Source organism: Nomascus leucogenys, chromosome 22a (assembly GCF_006542625.1).
Source record: "Nomascus leucogenys isolate Asia chromosome 22a, Asia_NLE_v1, whole genome shotgun sequence".
Lineage (NCBI taxonomy): Eukaryota > Metazoa > Chordata > Mammalia > Primates > Hylobatidae > Nomascus > Nomascus leucogenys.
Window position 1 is genome coordinate 103,406,685 of NC_044402.1, and position 20,955 is coordinate 103,427,639.

The 20,955-nt window shown below is 40.6% G+C and overlaps 1 protein-coding gene across 15 annotated transcripts in view; it reads left to right on the top strand.

The window, feature by feature from the left end:
* Nucleotides 1-20,955, top strand: part of CARF (calcium responsive transcription factor) — a 79,819-nt gene that overhangs the window by 22,320 nt on the left and 36,544 nt on the right. For 12 of the 15 annotated variants that reach the window (XR_004027798.1, XR_004027795.1, XR_004027797.1 and 9 more), the window contains 2 exons: nucleotides 8,332-8,452; nucleotides 9,524-9,751. Coding sequence is in view for 2 of the 15 variants with exons in the window: in XM_030802740.1 (XP_030658600.1) it covers nucleotides 8,375-8,452; nucleotides 9,524-9,751 (306 nt within the window). In the remaining 13 variants the exon portion in view is untranslated. Of the gene's footprint in view, nucleotides 1-990; nucleotides 1,025-8,331; nucleotides 8,453-9,523; nucleotides 9,752-20,955 lie in introns of those variants that run through there. The other 3 variants (XR_004027806.1, XR_004027805.1, XR_004027804.1) reach the window with 2 other exon arrangements.

Consider the following 20,955-nt stretch of genomic DNA (forward strand, 5'->3'; position numbering starts at 1 on the left):
CTGTGAAGACTGCAGGGAACCTCAGTGGTGAGGTCTATTGGTAGGGTTGGTTACTGGAATCCTCTTGCTTCCCTCCTTGCTGCAGGGAGTTCTTCCTGGTTCCTAGCTCTTCCCAGTTGGGGAATTGGGTGGTGGAGGCCAAATGCTTCCTTCCATTCTCTATGTGGTCATCCCAAGTTTCTGTGCTCGTCAATGCTCTCCCTCATTTATTTTTGTTAAAATGTAGTTGTTTATTCGTTGTTTTGATTGTCTTTGTGAGGGAAATGAATGCTAGGGACTTCTAGTGGGCCATCTTGCTGATGTAACCTGACTACAATATATTGCTATTAACTGTAGTCACTATGAACTTATTCCTCCTAATTGAAATTTTGTATCCTTTGACCATAGTCTTCTTTTCTTTTCTTTTTTTTTTTTTTTAATTTACACACCACTATACAAACAGGGAACACAGCTTTCTTTCCTAATATGAGGGTTTAAAGAAGGGGTGTCCAATCTTTTGGCTTCCCTGGGCCACATTGGAAAAAGATGAATAATCTTGGGCCACACATAAAATACACTAATGTTAGCTGATGAGTTAAAAAAATTGCAAAAAAAAAAAAAATCTCATAATGTTTTAACAAAGTTTACGAATTTGTGTTGGGCTGCATTTTAAGTCGTCCTGAGCCACACCATGGGCCACAGGTTCAGTTCCATGTGAATTTGAGAGGAACATATGTTCTTTAATTGTTTGGAATGAATTTTAAATATGTCCAGTAATTCAAGCTTGTTCTGTTTTCTTAACTTGGCTGAGATAATTATCATGAGGTCTTGCACTATGATAATACATTTGTCATTTTGGCCCTAAACTCTATCCACTTTTTTAAAAGTTGGTTTTTCTTGTTGCTGTTTGATTGTTTTTTGAGACAAGGTCTTGCTTTGTCACCTAGGCTGGAGTGCAGTGCTATGATAACAGCTGACTGCAGTCTTGACCTCCCAGGATCAAGTGATCCTCCCACCTCAGCCATCTGATTACCTGGGACTGCAGGTGAGGGCCACCACACCTGTCTAATTTTTTGTGTGTGTAGAGACAGGGTTTCAACATGTTGCCCGGGCTCGTCTGGAATTCCTGGGATCAAGCAGTCTGCCTGCCTTGGCCTCCCAAAGTGCTAGAATTACAGGCATGAGCCACTGCACCTGGCCTAAAAGTTTTTAAAGGGAAATTTCAAAAACATACAGGAGTAGGCTGGGCATAGTAGCTCACGTCTGTAATCCCAGCACTTTGGGAGGCCAAGGTGGGCAGATCACTTGAAGTCAGGAGTTCAACACCAGCCTGGCCAACATGGTGAAACCCCATCTCTACCAAACAATACAAAAATTAGCTGGGCATGGTGGTGTGCGCCAGTAGTCCCAGTTACTTGGGAAGCTGAGGTGGGAGAATCACTTGAACCGGGGAGGTAGAGGTTGCAGTGAGCCGAGATTGCGCCACTGCACCCCAGCCTGAGGGCCAGAGTGAGACCTTGTCTCAAAAAAAAATACATATTATATATAATATATAATTATATGTAATTATTTATGATTATATAATATAATATGTACTCCTGTATATATTTAAATATAAATATAAATTTTATAAATATATTATATATAATATATATATTCATTTACTATGCTAATATATATTTATATATTATATATATTTGTATATTATATATTATATATTTATATATTAGTAGAATAGTAGAATATTCTTATATATTATATATATTTATGTATTATATATATATTTTTATATATATATATTAGTAGAATAGTAAATGAAGCCAGTGTACAGTTATCAGTGTATGACCAATCTTGTTTTATTTACTTCTCTATCAATTGTACCCTTTTCTCTGACTTTGGTATTTATTTACTTTCTTGAGACAAGGTCTCATTTTGTCACACAGGCTGGAGTGCAGTGGTACAATCACAGCTCCTGGGCTCAAGTGATCTCCTGCCTCAGCTTGCCGAGAAGCTGGGACTACAGGCACACACCACCATGCCCAGCTAATGTTTTTGATCTTTAGTAGAAATAGGGTCTTGTTATGTTGCCCAGGCTAGTGTCAAAATCCTGGGTTCCGGTGATCCACCCACCTCTGCCTCGCAGAGTGCTGGGATTACACGCGTGAGTCACCATGCTCAGCCTTACTTTGATATTTTTTAAACAAATCCTGGACATTCTAATAATTTTATCTATAAGTATTAATATTATCATACCATTCACATACCTAAAAACACCAAAAATACTTTCTTTAGAGACAGAGTCTCACTCTGTTGCACACGCTGAATTGCAGTGGTACAGTCACAGCTTACTGCAGCCTCAAACTCCTGGGCTCATGCCATCCTCCCACCTCAGCCTCCCAAATAAGTATGACTACAGACATGTGCCACCATACCCAGCTAATTTGTTTTTATTAAGTTTCTTGTAGAAACGGGATCTCAGGCTGGTCTTGAACTCTCATGCTGGTCTGGAATTCCTATTCTCAAGTAATCCTCCCACCTCAGCCTCCCAAGTGTTAGGATTATAAGTGTGAGCCACTGTATCCAGCCCCAAAATTCCTTTTTTTTCCCTTTTTTTCATGGAATGCCTGAACATCCCAAGAAAAATTCCTTAGTATCACATATCTAGTCCACGTTCATATTTTCCTGCTTGTGTATACACATGCATATATATGTACACACACATTTTGATGGTACTATTTTATTTTTTTAATTGAGGTGAAATTCATATAACTTAAAATTAATCCCTTTAAAATGAACAATTTACCGACAGTTCATTCACAAAGTTGGAAAAGTGCCATGTAGAGCTTCAAAACATCTTCATCACCTCAAAATAAAATTTTGTACCCATTAATCCATTATACCTTCCCACAAGCCTCTGGCATCCACCAGTCTACTTTCTTTCTCTATGGATTTACCTATTTTGGATATTTTATGTAAATAGAATCATATAATATGTGACCTTTTATGTGTGGCTTGGCTTCTATCACTTAGCATAATGGGATTTTGTTTGTTTGTTTGTTTTTAGACAGGGTCTTGATCTATCTTTGGGCTCTACCTTTGCCCATTTTGTAATTGGGTTATTTTGGATTGTAGTCTTTTTGTTGTTGAATTGTGTGAGTTCTTTACGTATTCCAGACCCTTATCAGATATAGGATTTGCAGATATTCTCTCCCATCTATGGGTTGTCTTTTAACTCTTGTCATGGTGACCTTTGTACAAAATTTTTTATTTTGACGATGTCCAATTTATCTGTTTTCTCTTTTACTTGTCCTATTGGTGCCATATCTAAGAAACCATCACCAAATGCAAAGACATGAAGATTTACCTCTATGTTTTTCTTCTAAGAGTTGCACGGTTTTAGTTCTTATATTCAGCTCTTTGATCCATTTTTTATTTTTGGTATGTGGTATGAGGTAGGAGTTCAACATCATTCGTTTTCATGTGGATATTCAGTTGTCCTGGCACCATTTGTTGAAGATAGTATTCTTTCCTCATCAAATGCTTTTGGCACCCTTGTCAAAAATAATTTAACTATAGGTATGTATTTCTGGACTCTCAATTCTGTTGTATTTATTGCTCTAAATTTCCCTCTAAGCACTGCTTTTGTTGCAGCCCATAAATTTTGATATATTGTGCATATTATCATTGCTATATTTTATAAATTGATATATTATCTATCATCACACCCTCTAGAGTTACATGCATTTTTTAGTTCTATAGTGTTTTATTTCTGTCCTTAAAACACACATACAAAATTGCAATATTATTATTTTATACAGAGAATGTTTAGATTTTTATAGAGTTATTAATTTGTTTGCTTGCCATTTTTTCAAGCATCTCAGGACCTTTTTCTGCTATAACATATGTAACAAACCTGCACATTATGCACATGTACCCTAAAACCTAACGTATAATTTAAAATATATATATATATTTGTTTTTTTGAAATATATTTTTTTTTGCTAAAATAATGTGCTTTATTCAGTTACCTAACAGGTAAGAAATACAGAGGTAATTCCTGTACCAAATATTTTATATTTGGTGTATATCTTTTCTCTTCCCTTCTATAATGTGCTTGTATGGCATGACTTAACTGTTCCTTTTTTATTGTTATTTGTTTATTTATTTATTATTTTTTTGAGACAGTGTCTTGCTCTTGTTGCCCAGGCTAGAGTGCAGTGGTGTGATCTTGGCTTATTACAACCTGTGTCTCCTGGGTTCAAGTGATTCTCTTGCCCCAGCCTCCCAAGTAACTGGAATTATAGGCGTGCGCCACCATGCCTGGCTAGTTTTTGTATTTTTAGTAGAGATGGAGTTTCACCATGTTGGCTAGGCTGGTCTCGAACTCCTGACCTCAGGTGATCCACCCGCCTCAGCCTCCCAAAGTGCAGGGATTATAGGTGTGAGCCGTTGCACCCAGCCAACTGTAAAAAAAAAAAAAATTGTTTTAATTGTAGTAGTTGTAGATATTTATGGGGTACATGAAATGTTTTGATACTGACATGCAATGTATAATGATCGTATCATGTAAAATGGGGTATCCATCCCCTCAAGCATTTATCCATTCCTTCAAGCATTTATCCTTTGTGTTATAAACAATCCAATTATACTCTTTTAATTATTTTTAAATATGATTAAATTATTGACTGTGGTTACCCTGTTGTGCTATCAAATATGAAGTGTGTTGTTTAGAAATTTCTTTCATATACGAGACGCCAATTGTAAACTCTCAGTTTTTTGTTTTCATTTTTTATTATGATTCTTTTTGAGACAGTCTTGCCCTGTTGCCCAGGCTAGAGTGCCATGGCACGATCTTGGCTCACTGCAGCCTCCACTTCCTGGATTCAAGCAATTTTCGTGCCTTAGTCACTCGAGTAGCTGTGGTTACAGGTATGCGCCACAACACCCAGCTAATTTATTTTATTTTATTTTATTTTATTTTTATTTTTAGCAGAGACAGGGTTTCGCCATGTTGGTCAGGATGGTCTTGAACTCCTGGCATCAAGTGATCTGCCTGCCTCGGCCTCCAAAAGTGTTGGGATTACAGGGTGAGCCACCATGCCCAGCCAACTTTCAGTTTTTTTTTTATCTTAAAGTATCTTCCTTTCACTCTCTTTTCTGAAAAAAATAAGGGTTTTTGTGGGTTTTTTTTTTGGTTATTCTGAAGGTAAGACAGTAGACAAAAATAGTTTGGATCATATACAATTGTTTATTGATAGTTACTTTTCTTTTTTTCTTTTTTGAGATGGGGTTTCGCCATGTTGCCAGGCTGATCTGAAACTTGTGGGCTCAAGCGATCCACCCTCCTTGGCCTCCCAAAATGCTAGGATTACAGGCATGAGCCACCACACCCGGCCAATCTACTTTCTTAAAACCTTAAATATTCCTATGACTTCTGCTACCATGTTGCTATTAAGAAGGCCACTGTATGTCTAATTTCAATACTCTGTAGGGAGTCTGTCTTATCTCTCTTTCTTTAATTTGTATTTTTTGTTACCTAGGCTCAGGGGTGTTTTTATGGTCTGTCTTATCTGTCTAGCTGCATTTTCCAGTTCCTCTTTAGAATGTTGCATGTTCACTACATTGAGTATGGGTTTCTTTTTATTTCTCTTGGAATACTTAAAAGTAAGGCTTCCTTTATCTGTGGATTCATGTCTTTAGTTTTGAAAAATTGCCAGCCATTATCTCTCCAAATACAGATGGTCCCTGACTTACATTAATTCAACTTATGATTTTCCACTTTATGATGGTGTGAAAATAATACATACTTAGTACACCCCTTAACCTATGATGGCGATGGCATTACATCTGGATAAACCCATTATAAACTGAAAATACTGTAAGTCAAAAATGCACTTTCAACTTATGATAGTTTCCACTTAAGGTATTTTCAACACACAGTGTGTTTATCGGATAGTAACTCCATCATAAGTTTAAGAGCATCTATATTGTCTCTGCTCCATTTTCTCTTTTCTATTCTTTTGAGACTTATATGCATACTATACATTCTATTTTTCTTATTTTTAAGTCTCTTTGTCATATATTTTATCTTCTGTTTTTGCTATGATGCAGTCTAGGTAATTTTAAAATCTATCTTCCAATTTAATGATTTCTTCTGCATCTAATCATCTATTTAACTTATCCATTGCCTTTTTTTTTTTTTTTTTTTTGAGACAGGGTCTCACTATGTCACCCAGGCTGGAGTGCAGTAGCATGATTATGGCTCACTGCAGCCTCAGACTCCTGGACTCAAGAGATCCTCCCACCTCAGCCTCCTGAGTAGCTGGGACTGCAGACCCACACCACCATACATGGCTGATTGTTAAATTTTTTTGTAGAGACAGGATCTCATTATGTTGCCCAGGCTGGTCTCGAATTCCTGGTGTCAAGAAATCCTCTTACCTTGGTCTCCCAAAGTGCTGGGATTACAGACATGAACCGCTGTTTCTGGCCCCATTGACCTTCTAATTTCAGCAGTTTTTCATTTTTTTTTTTTTTTTTTTTTGAGACAAAGTCTTGCTCTGTCACCCAGGCTGGAGTGCAGTGGCGCCATCTCGGCTCACTGCAACCTGCACCTCCTGGGTTTAAGTAATTCTCCTGCCTCAACCTCCCAAGTAGTGAGGATTACAGGCATGCACCACTGTGCCCAGCTAATTTTTGTATTAAAGTAGAAACAGGGTTTCACCGTGTTGGCCAGGCTGGTCTCAAACTCCTGACCACAAGTGATCCACCCACCTGGGCCTCCCAGAATGCTGAGATTACCGGCATGAGCCACTGTGCCCAGCCTGTTTTTTTTAAAAATTAAACTTTTGATAGTTTTTATTATTTGATTATCTCTGTGATTCATTTTTGTAGACCTTAAATAATTATATTATATTCAATCTTAGATGTTTCCAATATGGGAAGTCTTTAGGGGCTGTCTGAATCTAGTGACTCAATTTCATGGTGGCTAATTGCCTGTTTTTTGGTATTCTTTGATTGTTAGCTTATATTTGATTGATCTTAATATGAAAGGATACTGGAGTCTTAATTGGGTTTGTTTTTCTCCAAATAGTAGCTGCATTTTTTCTTACCAGAGCCAGGTTACACTCTTCACCCTGAACCTTTCAGGTTGTTATCCTTATCTTGGGAGTTTTAAGTTTTCCTCCCCTACCAGCTATTTGTCCCAACTTCAGTTTCTTAGCCGCAAAACTAATGTATTAGAACTACCCTTGGGGAAAGTTTCCTCTTTGTTTATGCTCGACTCTTCTTTTTTTGCTCTTTTGGGGTTGGGGGGAGGGGAGGGTGGTCACTGGAGTGGGGAATGGCCTTTGATTGTTGGCACTTCTTGTAGCAAAGCCTGGACACAAAATAAAGATTTTATTTTCAGTCAACTTTCTGTTTTTTGTTTTGTATGTTTTGTAGGAAGACAGTTTTCTTACAGTATCTATTTGCCGTATTGCCACTGATGGGAGGCTCTTTTTATTTTGAAACCCCTTCTAAATAATTTTATTCTCAAATAATATAGGTATAATATATAAAATTCAAAACCCATCCAGAAAGTTATAAAATAAAATTGCTTTTACTTCTATAGCCCAAGGTAACTACAGGCTTTTTGGAATTTTTGCAATTGATTTTTTAATTGATTAGGATATAAGTGATAATTTAAAATCTTAAAGGAGAAGCAATTAAAAGATACTTTGTAGCCATATATTAAAACTGGACTGATTTTGTAGCTTTACAAAATTGCCCCAGTTGAGAACTACTGTACTAGACCTAAGTGGCTCAGAGTTATTGATATATATATTTCTTCATTTTCTATTTTTAAATATATCTTCCTTTTCAAAGCTTGTCAAACTAATGTTAAGTGGGATGCTTGTCTATTAATGGTAAAAATTGTATATATATAATCTCTGTCTACACCAGGATATCTATTTTAAAATTATATACTGCTACAATAGGGCATACCCAACTCATAAAGTTGAAAAACTTTATTTGCATTAAATCTCTGGTAATATGAGAATTTTAGAAGTATTTGAAAGGGTATGCCAGTACCTTGTCACATAAAAGCAATCTTAAAAAGCCAGTACAGAAGTGTAGTTAAAGATAGGATGAGGGAACTATATAACACTAATTTTTGCCCTGCATTGAATGTATTCTGGTGCCTTGGCAAGTCATTTTAAAAAGTGTTAATTTTTTAATCTATAGAATGGAAATGATTTTACCTAAATTATATAGGGTACCACAGTAGGGAATATGAGAGATTTGTTTAAGATAAAACATTCCACAAAAATACTAAGTGCTTTAGTTGATCAGCTATTTAAACTCTTTCAGCTATTAAATAATAGAAGAAAATGGAATTGAATATGATGTCAGCATGGAACAATCTAATGATTCATTAAGAGTCAACCATAATGATGGTGAAGAGTCAAAAACCAATGCTCAAGTATTTGAGGTATGGATTCAGCTGGGAACTTTTTTCCATCCTAGGGTAAAACAGCATGCCATTTAACAGCTCTTTATGCTTAAGGGATAGCTGTTATATTTAGTGTATTCAAGAATTTTGAGCTGGGCGTGGTGGCTGCCTGTGATCCCAGCACTTTGGGAGGCTGAGGCGGGCGTATCACCTGAGGTCAGGAGTTCAAGACCAGCCTGGCCAACATGGTGAAACCCTGTCTCTACTAAAAATACAAAAAATAGCTGGGCGTGGTGGTGGGCGCCTGTAATCTCAGCTACTTGGGAGGCTGAGGCTGGAGAATCACTTGAACCCAGAAGGCAGAGGTTGCCGTGAGCCAAGATCGCACCATTGCACTCCACAAGAGTGAAACTCCATCTCAAAAAAAAAAAAAATAAGAATTTTGGCTGGGCGCAGTGGCTCACGCCTGTAATCCCAGCACTTTGGGAGGCCGAGGCGGGTGGATCATTAGGTCTGGAGATTGAGACCATCCTGGATAACACAGTGAAACCCTGTCTCTACTAAAAATACAAAAAGTTAGCCGGGTGTGGTGGCGGGCGCCTGTAGTCCCGGTTACTCGGGAGGCTGAGGCAGGAGAATGGCATGAACCTAGGAGGCAGAGCTTGCAGTGAGCTGAGATCATGCCACTGCACTCCAGCCTGGGCAACAGAGCGAGACTCTGTCTCAAAAAAAAAAAATTTTTTTATATTTAATTATACACATATTTTATGATAGATTTAATATTATAATACAGAACTTAATGCTAAGATATATTCATAAAAATTTTATATACAGAGAAAAATCTATAGGTTGAATTATATTATGTTATTTCAGGTTCCATTCCTGTGGACAATTTTGATAAAATTAAGATAGTAAGTATAATAATCAACAATTTTACTTAAGAAATACTTTCTGTGTATAGCAATTTGTGTGAATTGACAACTCTTACAAAAAAGTAAAAACAACTGAAAAATGGATGTCTTTTCATTTTTATTATACACATCTTTTAAAAAAAATGGTGATAGTATATCCTAAAAAGACTGAAGTGATTTTTTTTTTTCCTTGCAAAAGCATCTAACCTGTATGGACTCCAGAGATTCTTCCTTTGGACAAAATGATTCTCCTACAGTTTTGCCCATCACTACTCCTGAAGCAAATAATTCACTCATATCACAGAATGTACCAGGGCCCCTGACTCAGACACAGACTCTTTCTGCAGAGCAATTCCATCTAGTGGACCAAAATGGGCAAGCTATTCAATATGAACTTCAGTCATTGGGGGAATCCAATTCACAAATGGTGAGTATATTTTATAAGTAACCAGTTTTATGCTCCTTAGGAAAATGTATTAGTCTTACTAAATGACCTTAATTTCTTGACACTTTTGACTTACATTGTTTATTTATTTATTTAAAAAAAAATTTTTTTTTTTGCACACAAAACAATAAACATTTTCTGAAAGTACATACAAACAAAAAGATGTATATCAAACATATTAGGAAGGTTGCACATAGGAAGATGGGGAATAGAAATGGGGGGTGGGAATTAAAGAAAATAAATGAGAGAGGGACTTTGTATGGATCAGTGATAATAACTCAATCCTCTATTTGACAAAGAAGAAGGAGAAGGAAGAGGAAGAAAAAGAAAGTGGGATAAAGGATCAGAAAGGGAGGAAAATAGAAAAAATTAGAGTATGACTCCAGGGTAGACCTGTTTTGTTGTCGCTTGGTTGGTTGGTTTGTCTGTTGTATTTTTCATATGTTTCACCGTGTTGGCCAGGCTGGTCTCGAACTCCTAGCCTCAAGTGATCAACCCGCCTCAGCCTCCCAGAGTACTGGGACTACAGGCATGAGCCACCACGTCCAGCCCCCACATTGCTTCTGGCCTCTGTGGTAGACCTCCCAGACGGGGCGGCCGGGCAGAGGCGCTCCCCACATCCCAGATGGGGTGGCCAGGCAGAGGTGCTCCTCACTTCCCAGACAGGGCGGCCGGGCAGAGATGCTCCTCACTTCCTAGACGGGGTGGCGGCCGGGCAGAGGGGCTCATCACTTCCCAGACAGGGCGGCCGGGCAGAGATGCTCCTCACTTCCTAGACGGGGTGGCGGCCGGGCAGAGGGGCTCATCACTTCCCGGATGGGGCAGCCGGGCAGAGGCACTCCTCACATCCCAGACGATGGGTGGCCGGGCAGAGGCGCTCCTCACTTCCCAGACAGGGCGGCCGGTCAGAGGCGCTCCTCACTTCCCAGACGGGGCGGCCGGTCAGAGGCACACCTCACATCCCAGAAGGGGCGGCCGCGCAGAGGCGCTCCTCACTTCCCAGACGGGGCAGCCGCGCAGAGGCGCTCCTCGCTTCCCAGACGGGGCGGCCGGGCAGAGGCGCTCCTCGCTTCCCAGAGGGGGCGGCCGGGCAGAGGCGCTCCTGGCTTCCCAGACGGGGCGGCCGGGCAGAGGCGCTCCTCGCTTCCCAGACGGGGCGGCCGGGCAGAGGCGCTCCTCGCTTCCCAGACGGGGCGGCCGGGCAGAGGCGCTCCTCGCTTCCCAGGCGGGGCGGCCGCGCAGAGACGCTCCTCACTTCCTAGACAGGGTGTCGGCCGGGCAGAGGGGCTCCTCACTTCCCGGACGGGGTGGCCGGGCAGAGGCGCTTCTCACATCCCAGATGATGGGCGGCCGGGCAGAGGCGCTCCTCACTTCCCAGACGGGGCGGCTGGGCAGAGGCGCTCCTCACTTCCCAGGCGGGGCGGCCGGGAAGAGGCGCTTCTCACATCCCAGACGATGGGCGGCCGGGCAGAGTCGCTCCTCACATCCCAGACGATGGGCGGCCAGGCAGAGACGTTCCTCACTTGCTAGACTGGGTGGCGGCTGGGCAGAGGCGCTCCTCACCTCCCAGATGGGGCGGCCAGGCAGAGGAGCTCCTCACAACCCAGATGATGGGCGGCCAGGCAGAGACGCTCCCCACCTCCCAGACGGGGCGGCGGCCGGGCAGAGGCTGCAACCCCAGCACCCTGGGAGGCCAAGGCAGGCGGCTGGGAGGCGGAGGCTGCAGCGAGCCAAGACCACGCCACCGCACTCCAGCCCGGGCAACACCGAGCACGCAGGGAGCGAGACTCCGTCTGCAGTCCCAGCACCTCGGGAGGCCGAGGCGGGCAGACCACTCGAGGTCAGGAGCTGGAGACCAGCCTGGCCGACATGGCGAAACCGTGCCTCCAGCCAAAGGAGAAAAACGAGGGAGGGGTGGTGGCGCGCGCCGTCAATCCCAGGCAGCCCGCAGGCCAGGGCAGGAGAATCATGGGAGCCGGACGCAGGGAGTGTGCAGCGAGCCGAGTGTACTCCAGCCTGGGCCACAGAGGGAAAGAAAGGAGAGGGGAGGGGAGGGGTGGGGAGGGCAGGGGAGGGGAGGGGAGGAGAGGGGAGGGGAGGGGAATTGAGATGGAGTTGCACTCTTGTTGCCCAGGCTGGAGTTGCAATGGCACTATCTTGGTTCACTGCAACCTCTGCCTTCCGAGTTCAAGCGATTTTCCTGCCTAAGCCTCCCAAGTAGCTGGGATTACAGGTGCCCACCACCACACCTGGCTATTTTTTTTGTATTTTTAGTAGACAGGATATCACCATGTTGGCCAGGCTGTCCTCGAACTCCTGACCTCAGGTGATCCACCCGCCTTGGCCTCTCGAAGTGCTGGGATTACAGGCGTGAGCCACCATGCCCAGCCACATTGTGTTTAAAATACTGTTTCCATGACTTTCATTTTTATGTAAGGATTCTAAAAGATTTCCATTCAGGACTACAAATAGTACTGTAAACAGTACTTACGGGTCTCTGTGTTTGGGCACACTTGTGCTTTGAGATCAATTGGAAATGTAACATATTCTGTAACTAGTTCTGAAATGCCAGAGTTGACATGGAACTTACACTTAATGGAACGTACACACATGCGCACACGCGCACACGCGCACACACACACACACACACAGACACATATTAGGCTAACTCCAGTTTGTTTGTTTTTTTCTGAGATGGAGTCTTGCTCTGTTGCCAAGGCTGGAGTGCAGTGGCCCGATCTCGGCTCACTGCAACCTCCGCCTCCAGGATTCAAGCAGTTGTCTTGCCTCAGTCTCCTGAGTAGCTGGGGTTACAGGCGCCTGTCACCACACCCGGCTAGTTTTTGTATTTTTAGTAGAGACGTGGTTTCACCATGTTGGCCAGGCTTGTCTTGAACTCCTGACCTCGTTATCCACCCACCTCAGCCTCCCAAAATGCTGGGATTACAGGTGTGAGCCACCACGCCCGGCCTAAACTCCAGTTTTTGATATATCAACATCTCACTGACCTGCAAGCCACTTGCTGGTATGTTTTCTTGAAGAAATAGAAAGTAATGAAGGTACTGCAATGGAGGTACTACTAGTATATGGGGAATTAGACATATCCTTGCTGATCTTTGTGGGTAAATCTGTGCCATGTGAGTAACAATGCATAAAGATAAAAAGATGAGGATGGCTAAATACTTTTCAAACTGTTGGCTAAAAGTATTTTTGACCAAGTTCATAGTTTGAGCCAAAGAGGTGAAAGATTGTTTTGACTGACATACGGAAAATTACTAAGAAAACCTCTAAGTTGCTCTCTGGTTATTTAGTATATACTTAACATAAGTAATACTGTGAAGGATAATGTGTTTCTTGTTTACTTGAATTTTCCGAATTTTCTACAATAAGTATTTATTACTTTCATAATAAAAATAAATTATTTTTAAAAGCATAACTTTAATTATAAATTATACCACAGGTAAACATTTTACCTAGAATTAACCCTTGTTTCTGTTCATAATCTAGAGCATTCTAGAGTTAATCTATGCCATTTCGCTCCTTTATGATCCAGCCAAATTGAGTTATCTAAATTCTAGGGTTAACAGTAATTGGTTGAGAGGTGACTGTGTGCAGGAGAATCCTTTTTGTTTATGTTCAGGCTTTCTGGGCCTATGCCCAGAACCATACTGCATCACTGGCAGAGGTTAATATTCAACAAATAATTTAAATGTTAACCAACTACATTTTAATTTTTCATGTCCAGAATGAAATACTTCTGTAGTTTCCCCTTTGTTTGACATTTATTCTAGTTTCTATCAGAACATTTAGAAAGTTTTTTTTTTTTTCCAACAGGAAGATCAAGGAGTCTGAATGTGTAAAAGGGTTGTCATTTTACCTAGGGTACCTTTCTGAGCAAAGTTGTTTATTTGAGTCCAAAAAAAAGTTAATTAACACTCTTTGTAATTAGATTAAACTTTCTATACAAAGTAAGTACAAAGGTGGTTTTACATTGTTTAGGTAGGAGATGACACAGAAGGTTATTTGAAACCATGAAATAGGAAACATGGTATGAAGCATGGAAAAAAAGTGTGAGAAACAAATTATAAGAAAGAATTTTCGGCCGGGCGTGGTGGCTCACGCCTGTAATCCCAGCACTTTGGGAGGCTGAGGCAGGCGGATCACAAGGTCAGGAGTTTGAGACTAGCCTGGCCAATATGGTGAAGCCCTGTCTCTACTAAAAATACAAAAATTAGCCAGGCGTGGTGGCAGGTGCCTGTAGTCCCAGCTACTTGGGAGGCTGAGGCAGAAGAATCCCTTGAACCCAGGAGGCGGAGGTTGCAGTGAGCCAAGATCATGCCACTGCACTCCAACCTGGGCAACAGAGCAAGACTCTGTCTCAAAAAAAAAAAAAAAAAAAAACCAAAAAAAAAAAAAAAAAAAAGAAAGAATTTTCTTCAAAGAACTGAAGATCAGAGAGAGAATATTCCGGGAAACTTAGTGGAACTTTTGGTTTTGTTTGTTTCAGTGGACTGTATTTTTTAGAGCAACTTTAGGTTCATGACCAAAGTGAGCAGAAGGTACACAGATTTTCATATATATGTACTTCCTGTACGTGCACATGCTACAGTATCCCCCTTTATCAACATCTCCTACCAAATGGAGCTATTTGGTGTTTTTGTTTTTGTTTTTGTTTTTGTTGTATTTACTTTTAACTTTTACTTTAGGTTCGAGGGTACGTGCAAAGGTTTGTTATGTAGGTAAACTCAGATTGTACAGGTTATTTCATCCACCCATGCATTAGGCCTAGTACCCAATAGTTATTTTTTCAGCTCCTCTCCCTCCCACCTTCCACTCTCAAGTAGACCCCATTGTCTGTTGTTCCCTTCTTTGTGTTCATAAGTTTTTATCATTTAGCTCCCACTTGTAAGTGAGAACATGCAGTATTTGGTTTTTTGTTCCAGTGTGGTTTGCTAAGGATAGTAGCCTCCAGCTCCATCTATGTTCCCACAAAAGACATGATCTTGTTCTTTTTAATGGCTGCATAGTATTCCGTGGTGTATATGTACCACATTTTCTTTATCTAATCTGTCAATGATGGGCATTTAGATTGATTCCATTTATTTGCTATTGTGAATAGGGCATTAATGAACATTCACGTGCGTGTGTCTTTATGGAAGAATGATTTATATTCCTCTGAGTATATATCCAGTAATAGGATTGCTGGGTCGAATGGTGGTTCTGTTTTTATCTCTTCGAGGAATCACCATACTGCTTTCTACAATGGTTGAACAAATTTACACTCCCACCAGCAGTGTATAAGTGTTCTGTTTTCTCCACAACCTCACTAGCATCTGTTATCTTTTGACTTTTTAAGAAAGGCCATTCTGACTGGTGTGAGATAGTATCTCATTGTGGTTTTGATTCGCATTTCTCTAATGATTAGTGATATTGAGCTTTTTTTCATATGCTTGTTGACTGCATGTATGTCTTCTTTTTGAAAAGTTTATGTGGAAACTAGATAAAACTACTTTAAATTTCATATGGAACCAAAAAAGAGCCCGTATAGCCAAGACAGTCCTAAGCAAAAAGAACAAAGCTGTAGGCATCATGTTACCTGACTTCAAACTATACTACAAGGCTACAGTAACCAAAACAGCATGGTTCTGGTATCAAAACAGATATACAGACCAATGGAACAGAACAGAGGCCTCAGAAATAACATGACACATCTACAACCATCTGGTCTTTGACAAACCTGACAAAAACAAGCAATGGGGAAAGGACTCCCTATTTAATAAATGGTGCCGGGAAAACTGGCTAGCCATATGCAGAAAACAGAAACTGGACCCCTTCCTTACACCTTATACAAAAATTAATTCAAGATGGATTAAAGACTTAAATGTAAAACCTAAAACTATAAACATCCTAGAAGAAAACCTAGGCAATGCCATTCAGCACATAGGCATGGGCAAAGACTTCATGACTAAAACACCAAAAGCAGTTGCAACAAAAGGCAAAATTGACAAATGGGATCTAATTAAAGAGCTTCTGCTCAGCAAAATAAACTATCATCAGAGTGAACAGGCAACCTACAGAATGGGAGAAAATTTTTCCAAGCTATCTATCTGACAAAGGTCTAATATCCAGAATCTACAAGGAAGTTAAACAAATTTACAAGAAAACCCATCAAAAAGTGGGCAAAGGATATAAAAAGACACTTTTCCAAAGAAGACATTTATGTGGCCAACAAACATAAGAAAAAAAGTTCATCGTCATTGGTCATTAGAGAAACGTAAATCAAAGCCACGATGAGATGTCATCACACGCCAGTTAGAATGGCGATTATTAAGAAGTCTGGAAACAACAGATGCTGGCGAGGCTGTGGAGAAATAGGAACGCTTTTACACTGTTGGTGGTAGTGTAAATTAGTTTGGCCATTGTGGAAGACAGTGTGATGATTCCTCAAGGATCTAGAACCAGAAATACCATTTGACCCAGCAATGTCATTACTCTGTGTATACCCAAAGGATTATAAATCATTCTTCTATAAAGACACATGCACATGTACGTTTATTGCAGCACCGTTTACAATAGCAAAGTCTTGGAACTACACCAAATGCCCATCAATGATAGACTGGATAAAGAAAATGTGGCACATATATACTATGGAATACTATGCAGCCATAAAAAAGAATGAATTCATGTCCTTTGCAGGGACATGGCTGAAGCTGGAAACCATCATCCTCAGCAAACTAACACAGGAACAGAAAACCAAACACCTAATGTTCTCACTCATAAATGGGATTTGAACAATGAGAACACATGGACACAGGGAGGAGAACATCATACACCAGGGCCTGTTGGGGGGTCGGGGAAAAGAGGATGGAGAGCAATAGGACAAATACCTAATAATGCATGCGGGGCTTAAAACCTAGATGATGAGTTGATAGGTGCGCAAACTACCATGGCACATGTATACCTAGGTAACAAACTTGCACATTCAGCACATGTATCCCAGAACTTAAAGTAAAAAAAAAAAAAAAAAAAAAATGTCTGTTCGTGTCCTTTGCCCACTTTTCAATGGGGTTGTTTTTCTGTTGTAAATTTGTTTTAAGTTCCATATAGATGCTGGATAATAGACCTTTGTCAGATGCATGGTTTGCAGATATTTTCTCCCATTCTTCAGGTTGTTTGTTTACTCTGTTGATAGTTTCTTTTGCTGTATAGAAGCTCTTAAGTTTATTTAGATCCCATTTGCCAATTTTTGCTTTTGTTGCAATTGCTTTTAGTGTCTTTGTCATGAAATCTTTGCCCATTCCCTTGTCCAGGATGGTATTGCCTAGGCTGTCTTCCAGGTTTTTATAGTTTTGGGTTTTATATTTAAATCTTTAGTCCATCTTGAGTTTATTTTTGTATATGGTGTGAGGAAGGGATCCAGCTTCTGTCTTCTGCATGTGGCTAATCTGTAATCCTGGCACCATTTAGTTAGCAGGGAGTTGTTTCCCTAATGCTCGTTTTTGTCAGCTTTGTTGAAGATCAAATGGTTGCAGGTGTGCAGCCTTGTTTCTGGGCTCTCTCTTCTGTTCCATTGGTCTATGTGTCTGTTTTCATACCAGTACCATGCTGTTTTGGTTACTGTAGCCTTGTAGTATAGTTTGAAGTCAGGTAACATATTGCCTCTGGCTTTGTACTTTTTGCTTAGGATTGCCTTGGCTATTTGGCCTTTTTTTTGGTTCCATATGAATTTTAAAATAGTTTTTTTCTGGTTCTGTGAAGAATGCCATTGGCAGTTTGATAGGAATAGCATTGAATCTGAATTGCTTTGTGCAGTGTGCCCATTTTAATGATATTGATTCTTTCTGTCCATGAGTGTGGATTTTTTTTTCCATTTGTTTGTATCTTCTCTGATTTATTTGAGCAGTCTTTTGTAGTTCTTATTGTAGAGATCTTTCACCTTCTTGTAATCCTAGGTATTTTATTCTTTTTCTGGCAATTGTGAATGGGATTGCCTTCCTAGTTTGGCCCTTGTCTTGATTGTTGTTGGTATATTGGAATGCTAGTGATTTTTAAACATTGATTTTGTATACTGAGGCTTTGCTGAAGTTGTTTATCTTCTGGAGGAGCTTTTGGACGGAGAATATGGGGTTTTCTAAATGTAGGATCATGTCATCTGCAAACAAGGATAGTCCGACTTCCTCTCTTCCTATCTGGATGCCCTTTATTTCTTTCTCTTGCGTGATTGCTTTGGCCAGGACTTCCAATACTATGTTGAATAGGAGTGGTGAGAGAGGGCATCCTTTTCTTGTGCTGGTTTTCAAGGAGAATACTTCTGGCTTTTGCCCATTTACTATGATGTTGGCTGTGGGTTTGTTAGCTAAGCATTTTGTTTCTCTTAATTTATTTTAATTAAATAATTTATTTTTTAAGAGATATGTCTCAGCTGGGCATGGTGGCTCACGCCTGTAATCCCAGCACTTTGGGAGGCCGAGGTGGGCAGGTCACGAGGTCAGGAGTCTGAGACCAGACTGGCCAACATAGTGAAACCCCATCTCTACTTCAAATATGAAAATTAGCCAGGCATGGTGGTGCATACCTGTAATCCCATCTACTCAGGAGGCTGAGGCAGGAGAATTGCTTGAACCCGGGAGGCGGAGGTTGTGGTGAGCCAAGGTCATGCCACTGCACTCCATGCACTCCAACCTGGGCAACAGAGTGAGACTCCATCTCAAAAAAAAAAAAAAGAGCTATGTCTCACTCTGTCACCTAGGCTTAAGTGCAGTGGCATGATCATAGCCTCCAGAGTAGTTAGAACTACAGGGATGTGCCACTGCCATCTGCCAAATGGAGCTTTTTAAAGAAATATACCTTCCTTTTTTTTCAATATGACTTTTTATTGTTTATTTATTATTTTTTTTTTTTTTTTTTGAGACAAAGTCTCACTCTGTTACCCAGGCTGGAGTGCAGTGGCATGATCTCAGCTCACTGCAACCCCCACCTCCTGGGTTCAAGCGATTCTCCTGCCTCAGCCTTCGGAGTAGCCGGGATTGCAGGTGCCTGCCACCACACCCGGCTAATTTTAGTATTTTTAGTAGAGACGGGGTTTCACCATGTTGGCTAGGCTAGTCTCAAACTCCTGACCTCAGGTGATCCACCTGCCTTGGCCTCCCAAAGTGCTGGGATTACAGGCGTGAGCCATCGTGCCCGGCCCAATATGACTTTTTATATAAAAGTTGTTAGTAAAGATTCTGAAGTGGGTGAATCTGCAATGGATGAAGATGTTTTGGAGTGAAGCTGAATTGATCTTTTGAATTTATTAGAAATATTGTACACAAAGGGCCTTGTAGGTAAAAGACCACTCAGCTAAAGTTTTCTGATAATTTTCATGGTCTGCCTGAAATAGAATGTGTTGTAGCACTCTTCAAAACCATGTTTGCTTTCATAGCAAAGATTGAAGGTAATTAGCTGGGTTTTCTTTAAATAGGAAAAGTAATATTAACATTGTCATTGTCAGATTATATGAATTGAAAATAGTTTTTTAGGTACCAGGGGGACTAAGCTAAGAAGGGAGAAAATAAATGAGACTTTTATCTACTATGCTTGGGAAACATAGTTTCAAAATTAAGAGGATATTCCACAGATCAGTCTTAATTATGAAACTTGTATATGATTGAATAACTTAAAAAACTTATTTGTGTTTAATTTTGACTTAAAAATAACCACAGCACTTATTTTCTAAGAATGAATAGAATATTTTTCATACCCCCCATTCCTAAAAGTTAGAAAATATATATATACATATTTTTTTCACAGATAGTTAATCTCATTATAAGGGGTAAAGAATTTAAGGCCGGGCATGGTGGCTCACGCCTGTAATCCCAGCACTTTGAGAGGCCAAGGCAGGTGGATCACGAGGTCAGGAGATCGAGACCACGGTGAAACCCCGTCTGTACTAAAAATACAAAAAATTAGCCGGGCGCGGTGGCGGGAGCCTGTAGTCCCAGCTACTCCGGAGGCTGAAGCAGGAGAATGGCGTGAACCCGGGAGGCGGAGCTTGCAGTGAGCCAGGATCGCACCACTGCACTCCAGCCTGGGCGACAGAGCGAGACTCCGTCTCAAAAAAAAAAAAAAGAATTTAAAACAATATTATTACTGTTGCCTTTTAATGTCCAGCAGGGTTTTTTATATTGTTTTGCTTTTGTCTTTTTTTAGGTTAAGTAGCATTGTCAAATATTGGGAGCTAGTACAGAGTGGTAGTTTGAAGGAGTCAGATTGCTTGAGTTTCAATTATAGCCTACCACTAAATAGCTCTGTGTAACCTTGTATGAGTTTTGTAACCTCTGTGTGACAGTTTCCTCATTTATAAAATGGATATACCTGAGATACAGGTGATGAGGATTAAATGAGGTAATATATCTGAAGTGCTGCCACTTCCTATGAACTGAGCACGTGTAAGCAGTTGTTGTCATCAGAGTTTGCAGTTGCTGTTTCATGCTAAAGTGATAAGAGTTATGGCAGGATATTTTTATCTCAAGAAACCTGTTGAACATTGGGAAAGGAAGGAAACAATTCCCATTCTTAATTTCTGGGAACTATTTATGATTATATTAATATTTAAAGCATTCTAGTTTGTTGAAGTTTTTTCCCCCAACATTAAATTTTTTTTTAATTTTTTTCAAATTTATGTTTGCATTTTTTCAAATGGCCCTTTTTTTTCGAGACAAGGTTTTGCTCTGTCACCCAGGCTGGAGTACAGCAGCATGATCATGGCTCACTGCAGCCTCGACCTCCCAGCCTCAAGTGATCCTCCCACCTGAACCCCCAGAGTAGCTGGTACTACAGGTACATGCCATCACACTCAGCTAATTTTTAAAATTTTTTGTAGAGACAGGTAGCCCAAGCTCAAACTCCTGGGTTCAAGTGAGCCTCTCCCCTTGGCCTCCCAAAGTACTGGGATTACAGGCATGAGCCACTGTATCTGGCCTCAAGTAACTCTCTTAAAAGTTGGAATGCAGTCCCTATTAAGCATCAGCAATATTTTCATGTTTTACCTAGCAAAAGAGGAGTCTGGGAAAGTGGGTTGGAATGATTAAGGATTGTTAGCTGCACTAAAGAGGACAGCAGACTTTGGATAAAACAGTAAAACTGAAACTGTGTTAATAGGAGAGTAGTATGTTAAGTAATAAAATTTATGTGGTGCTGATGGA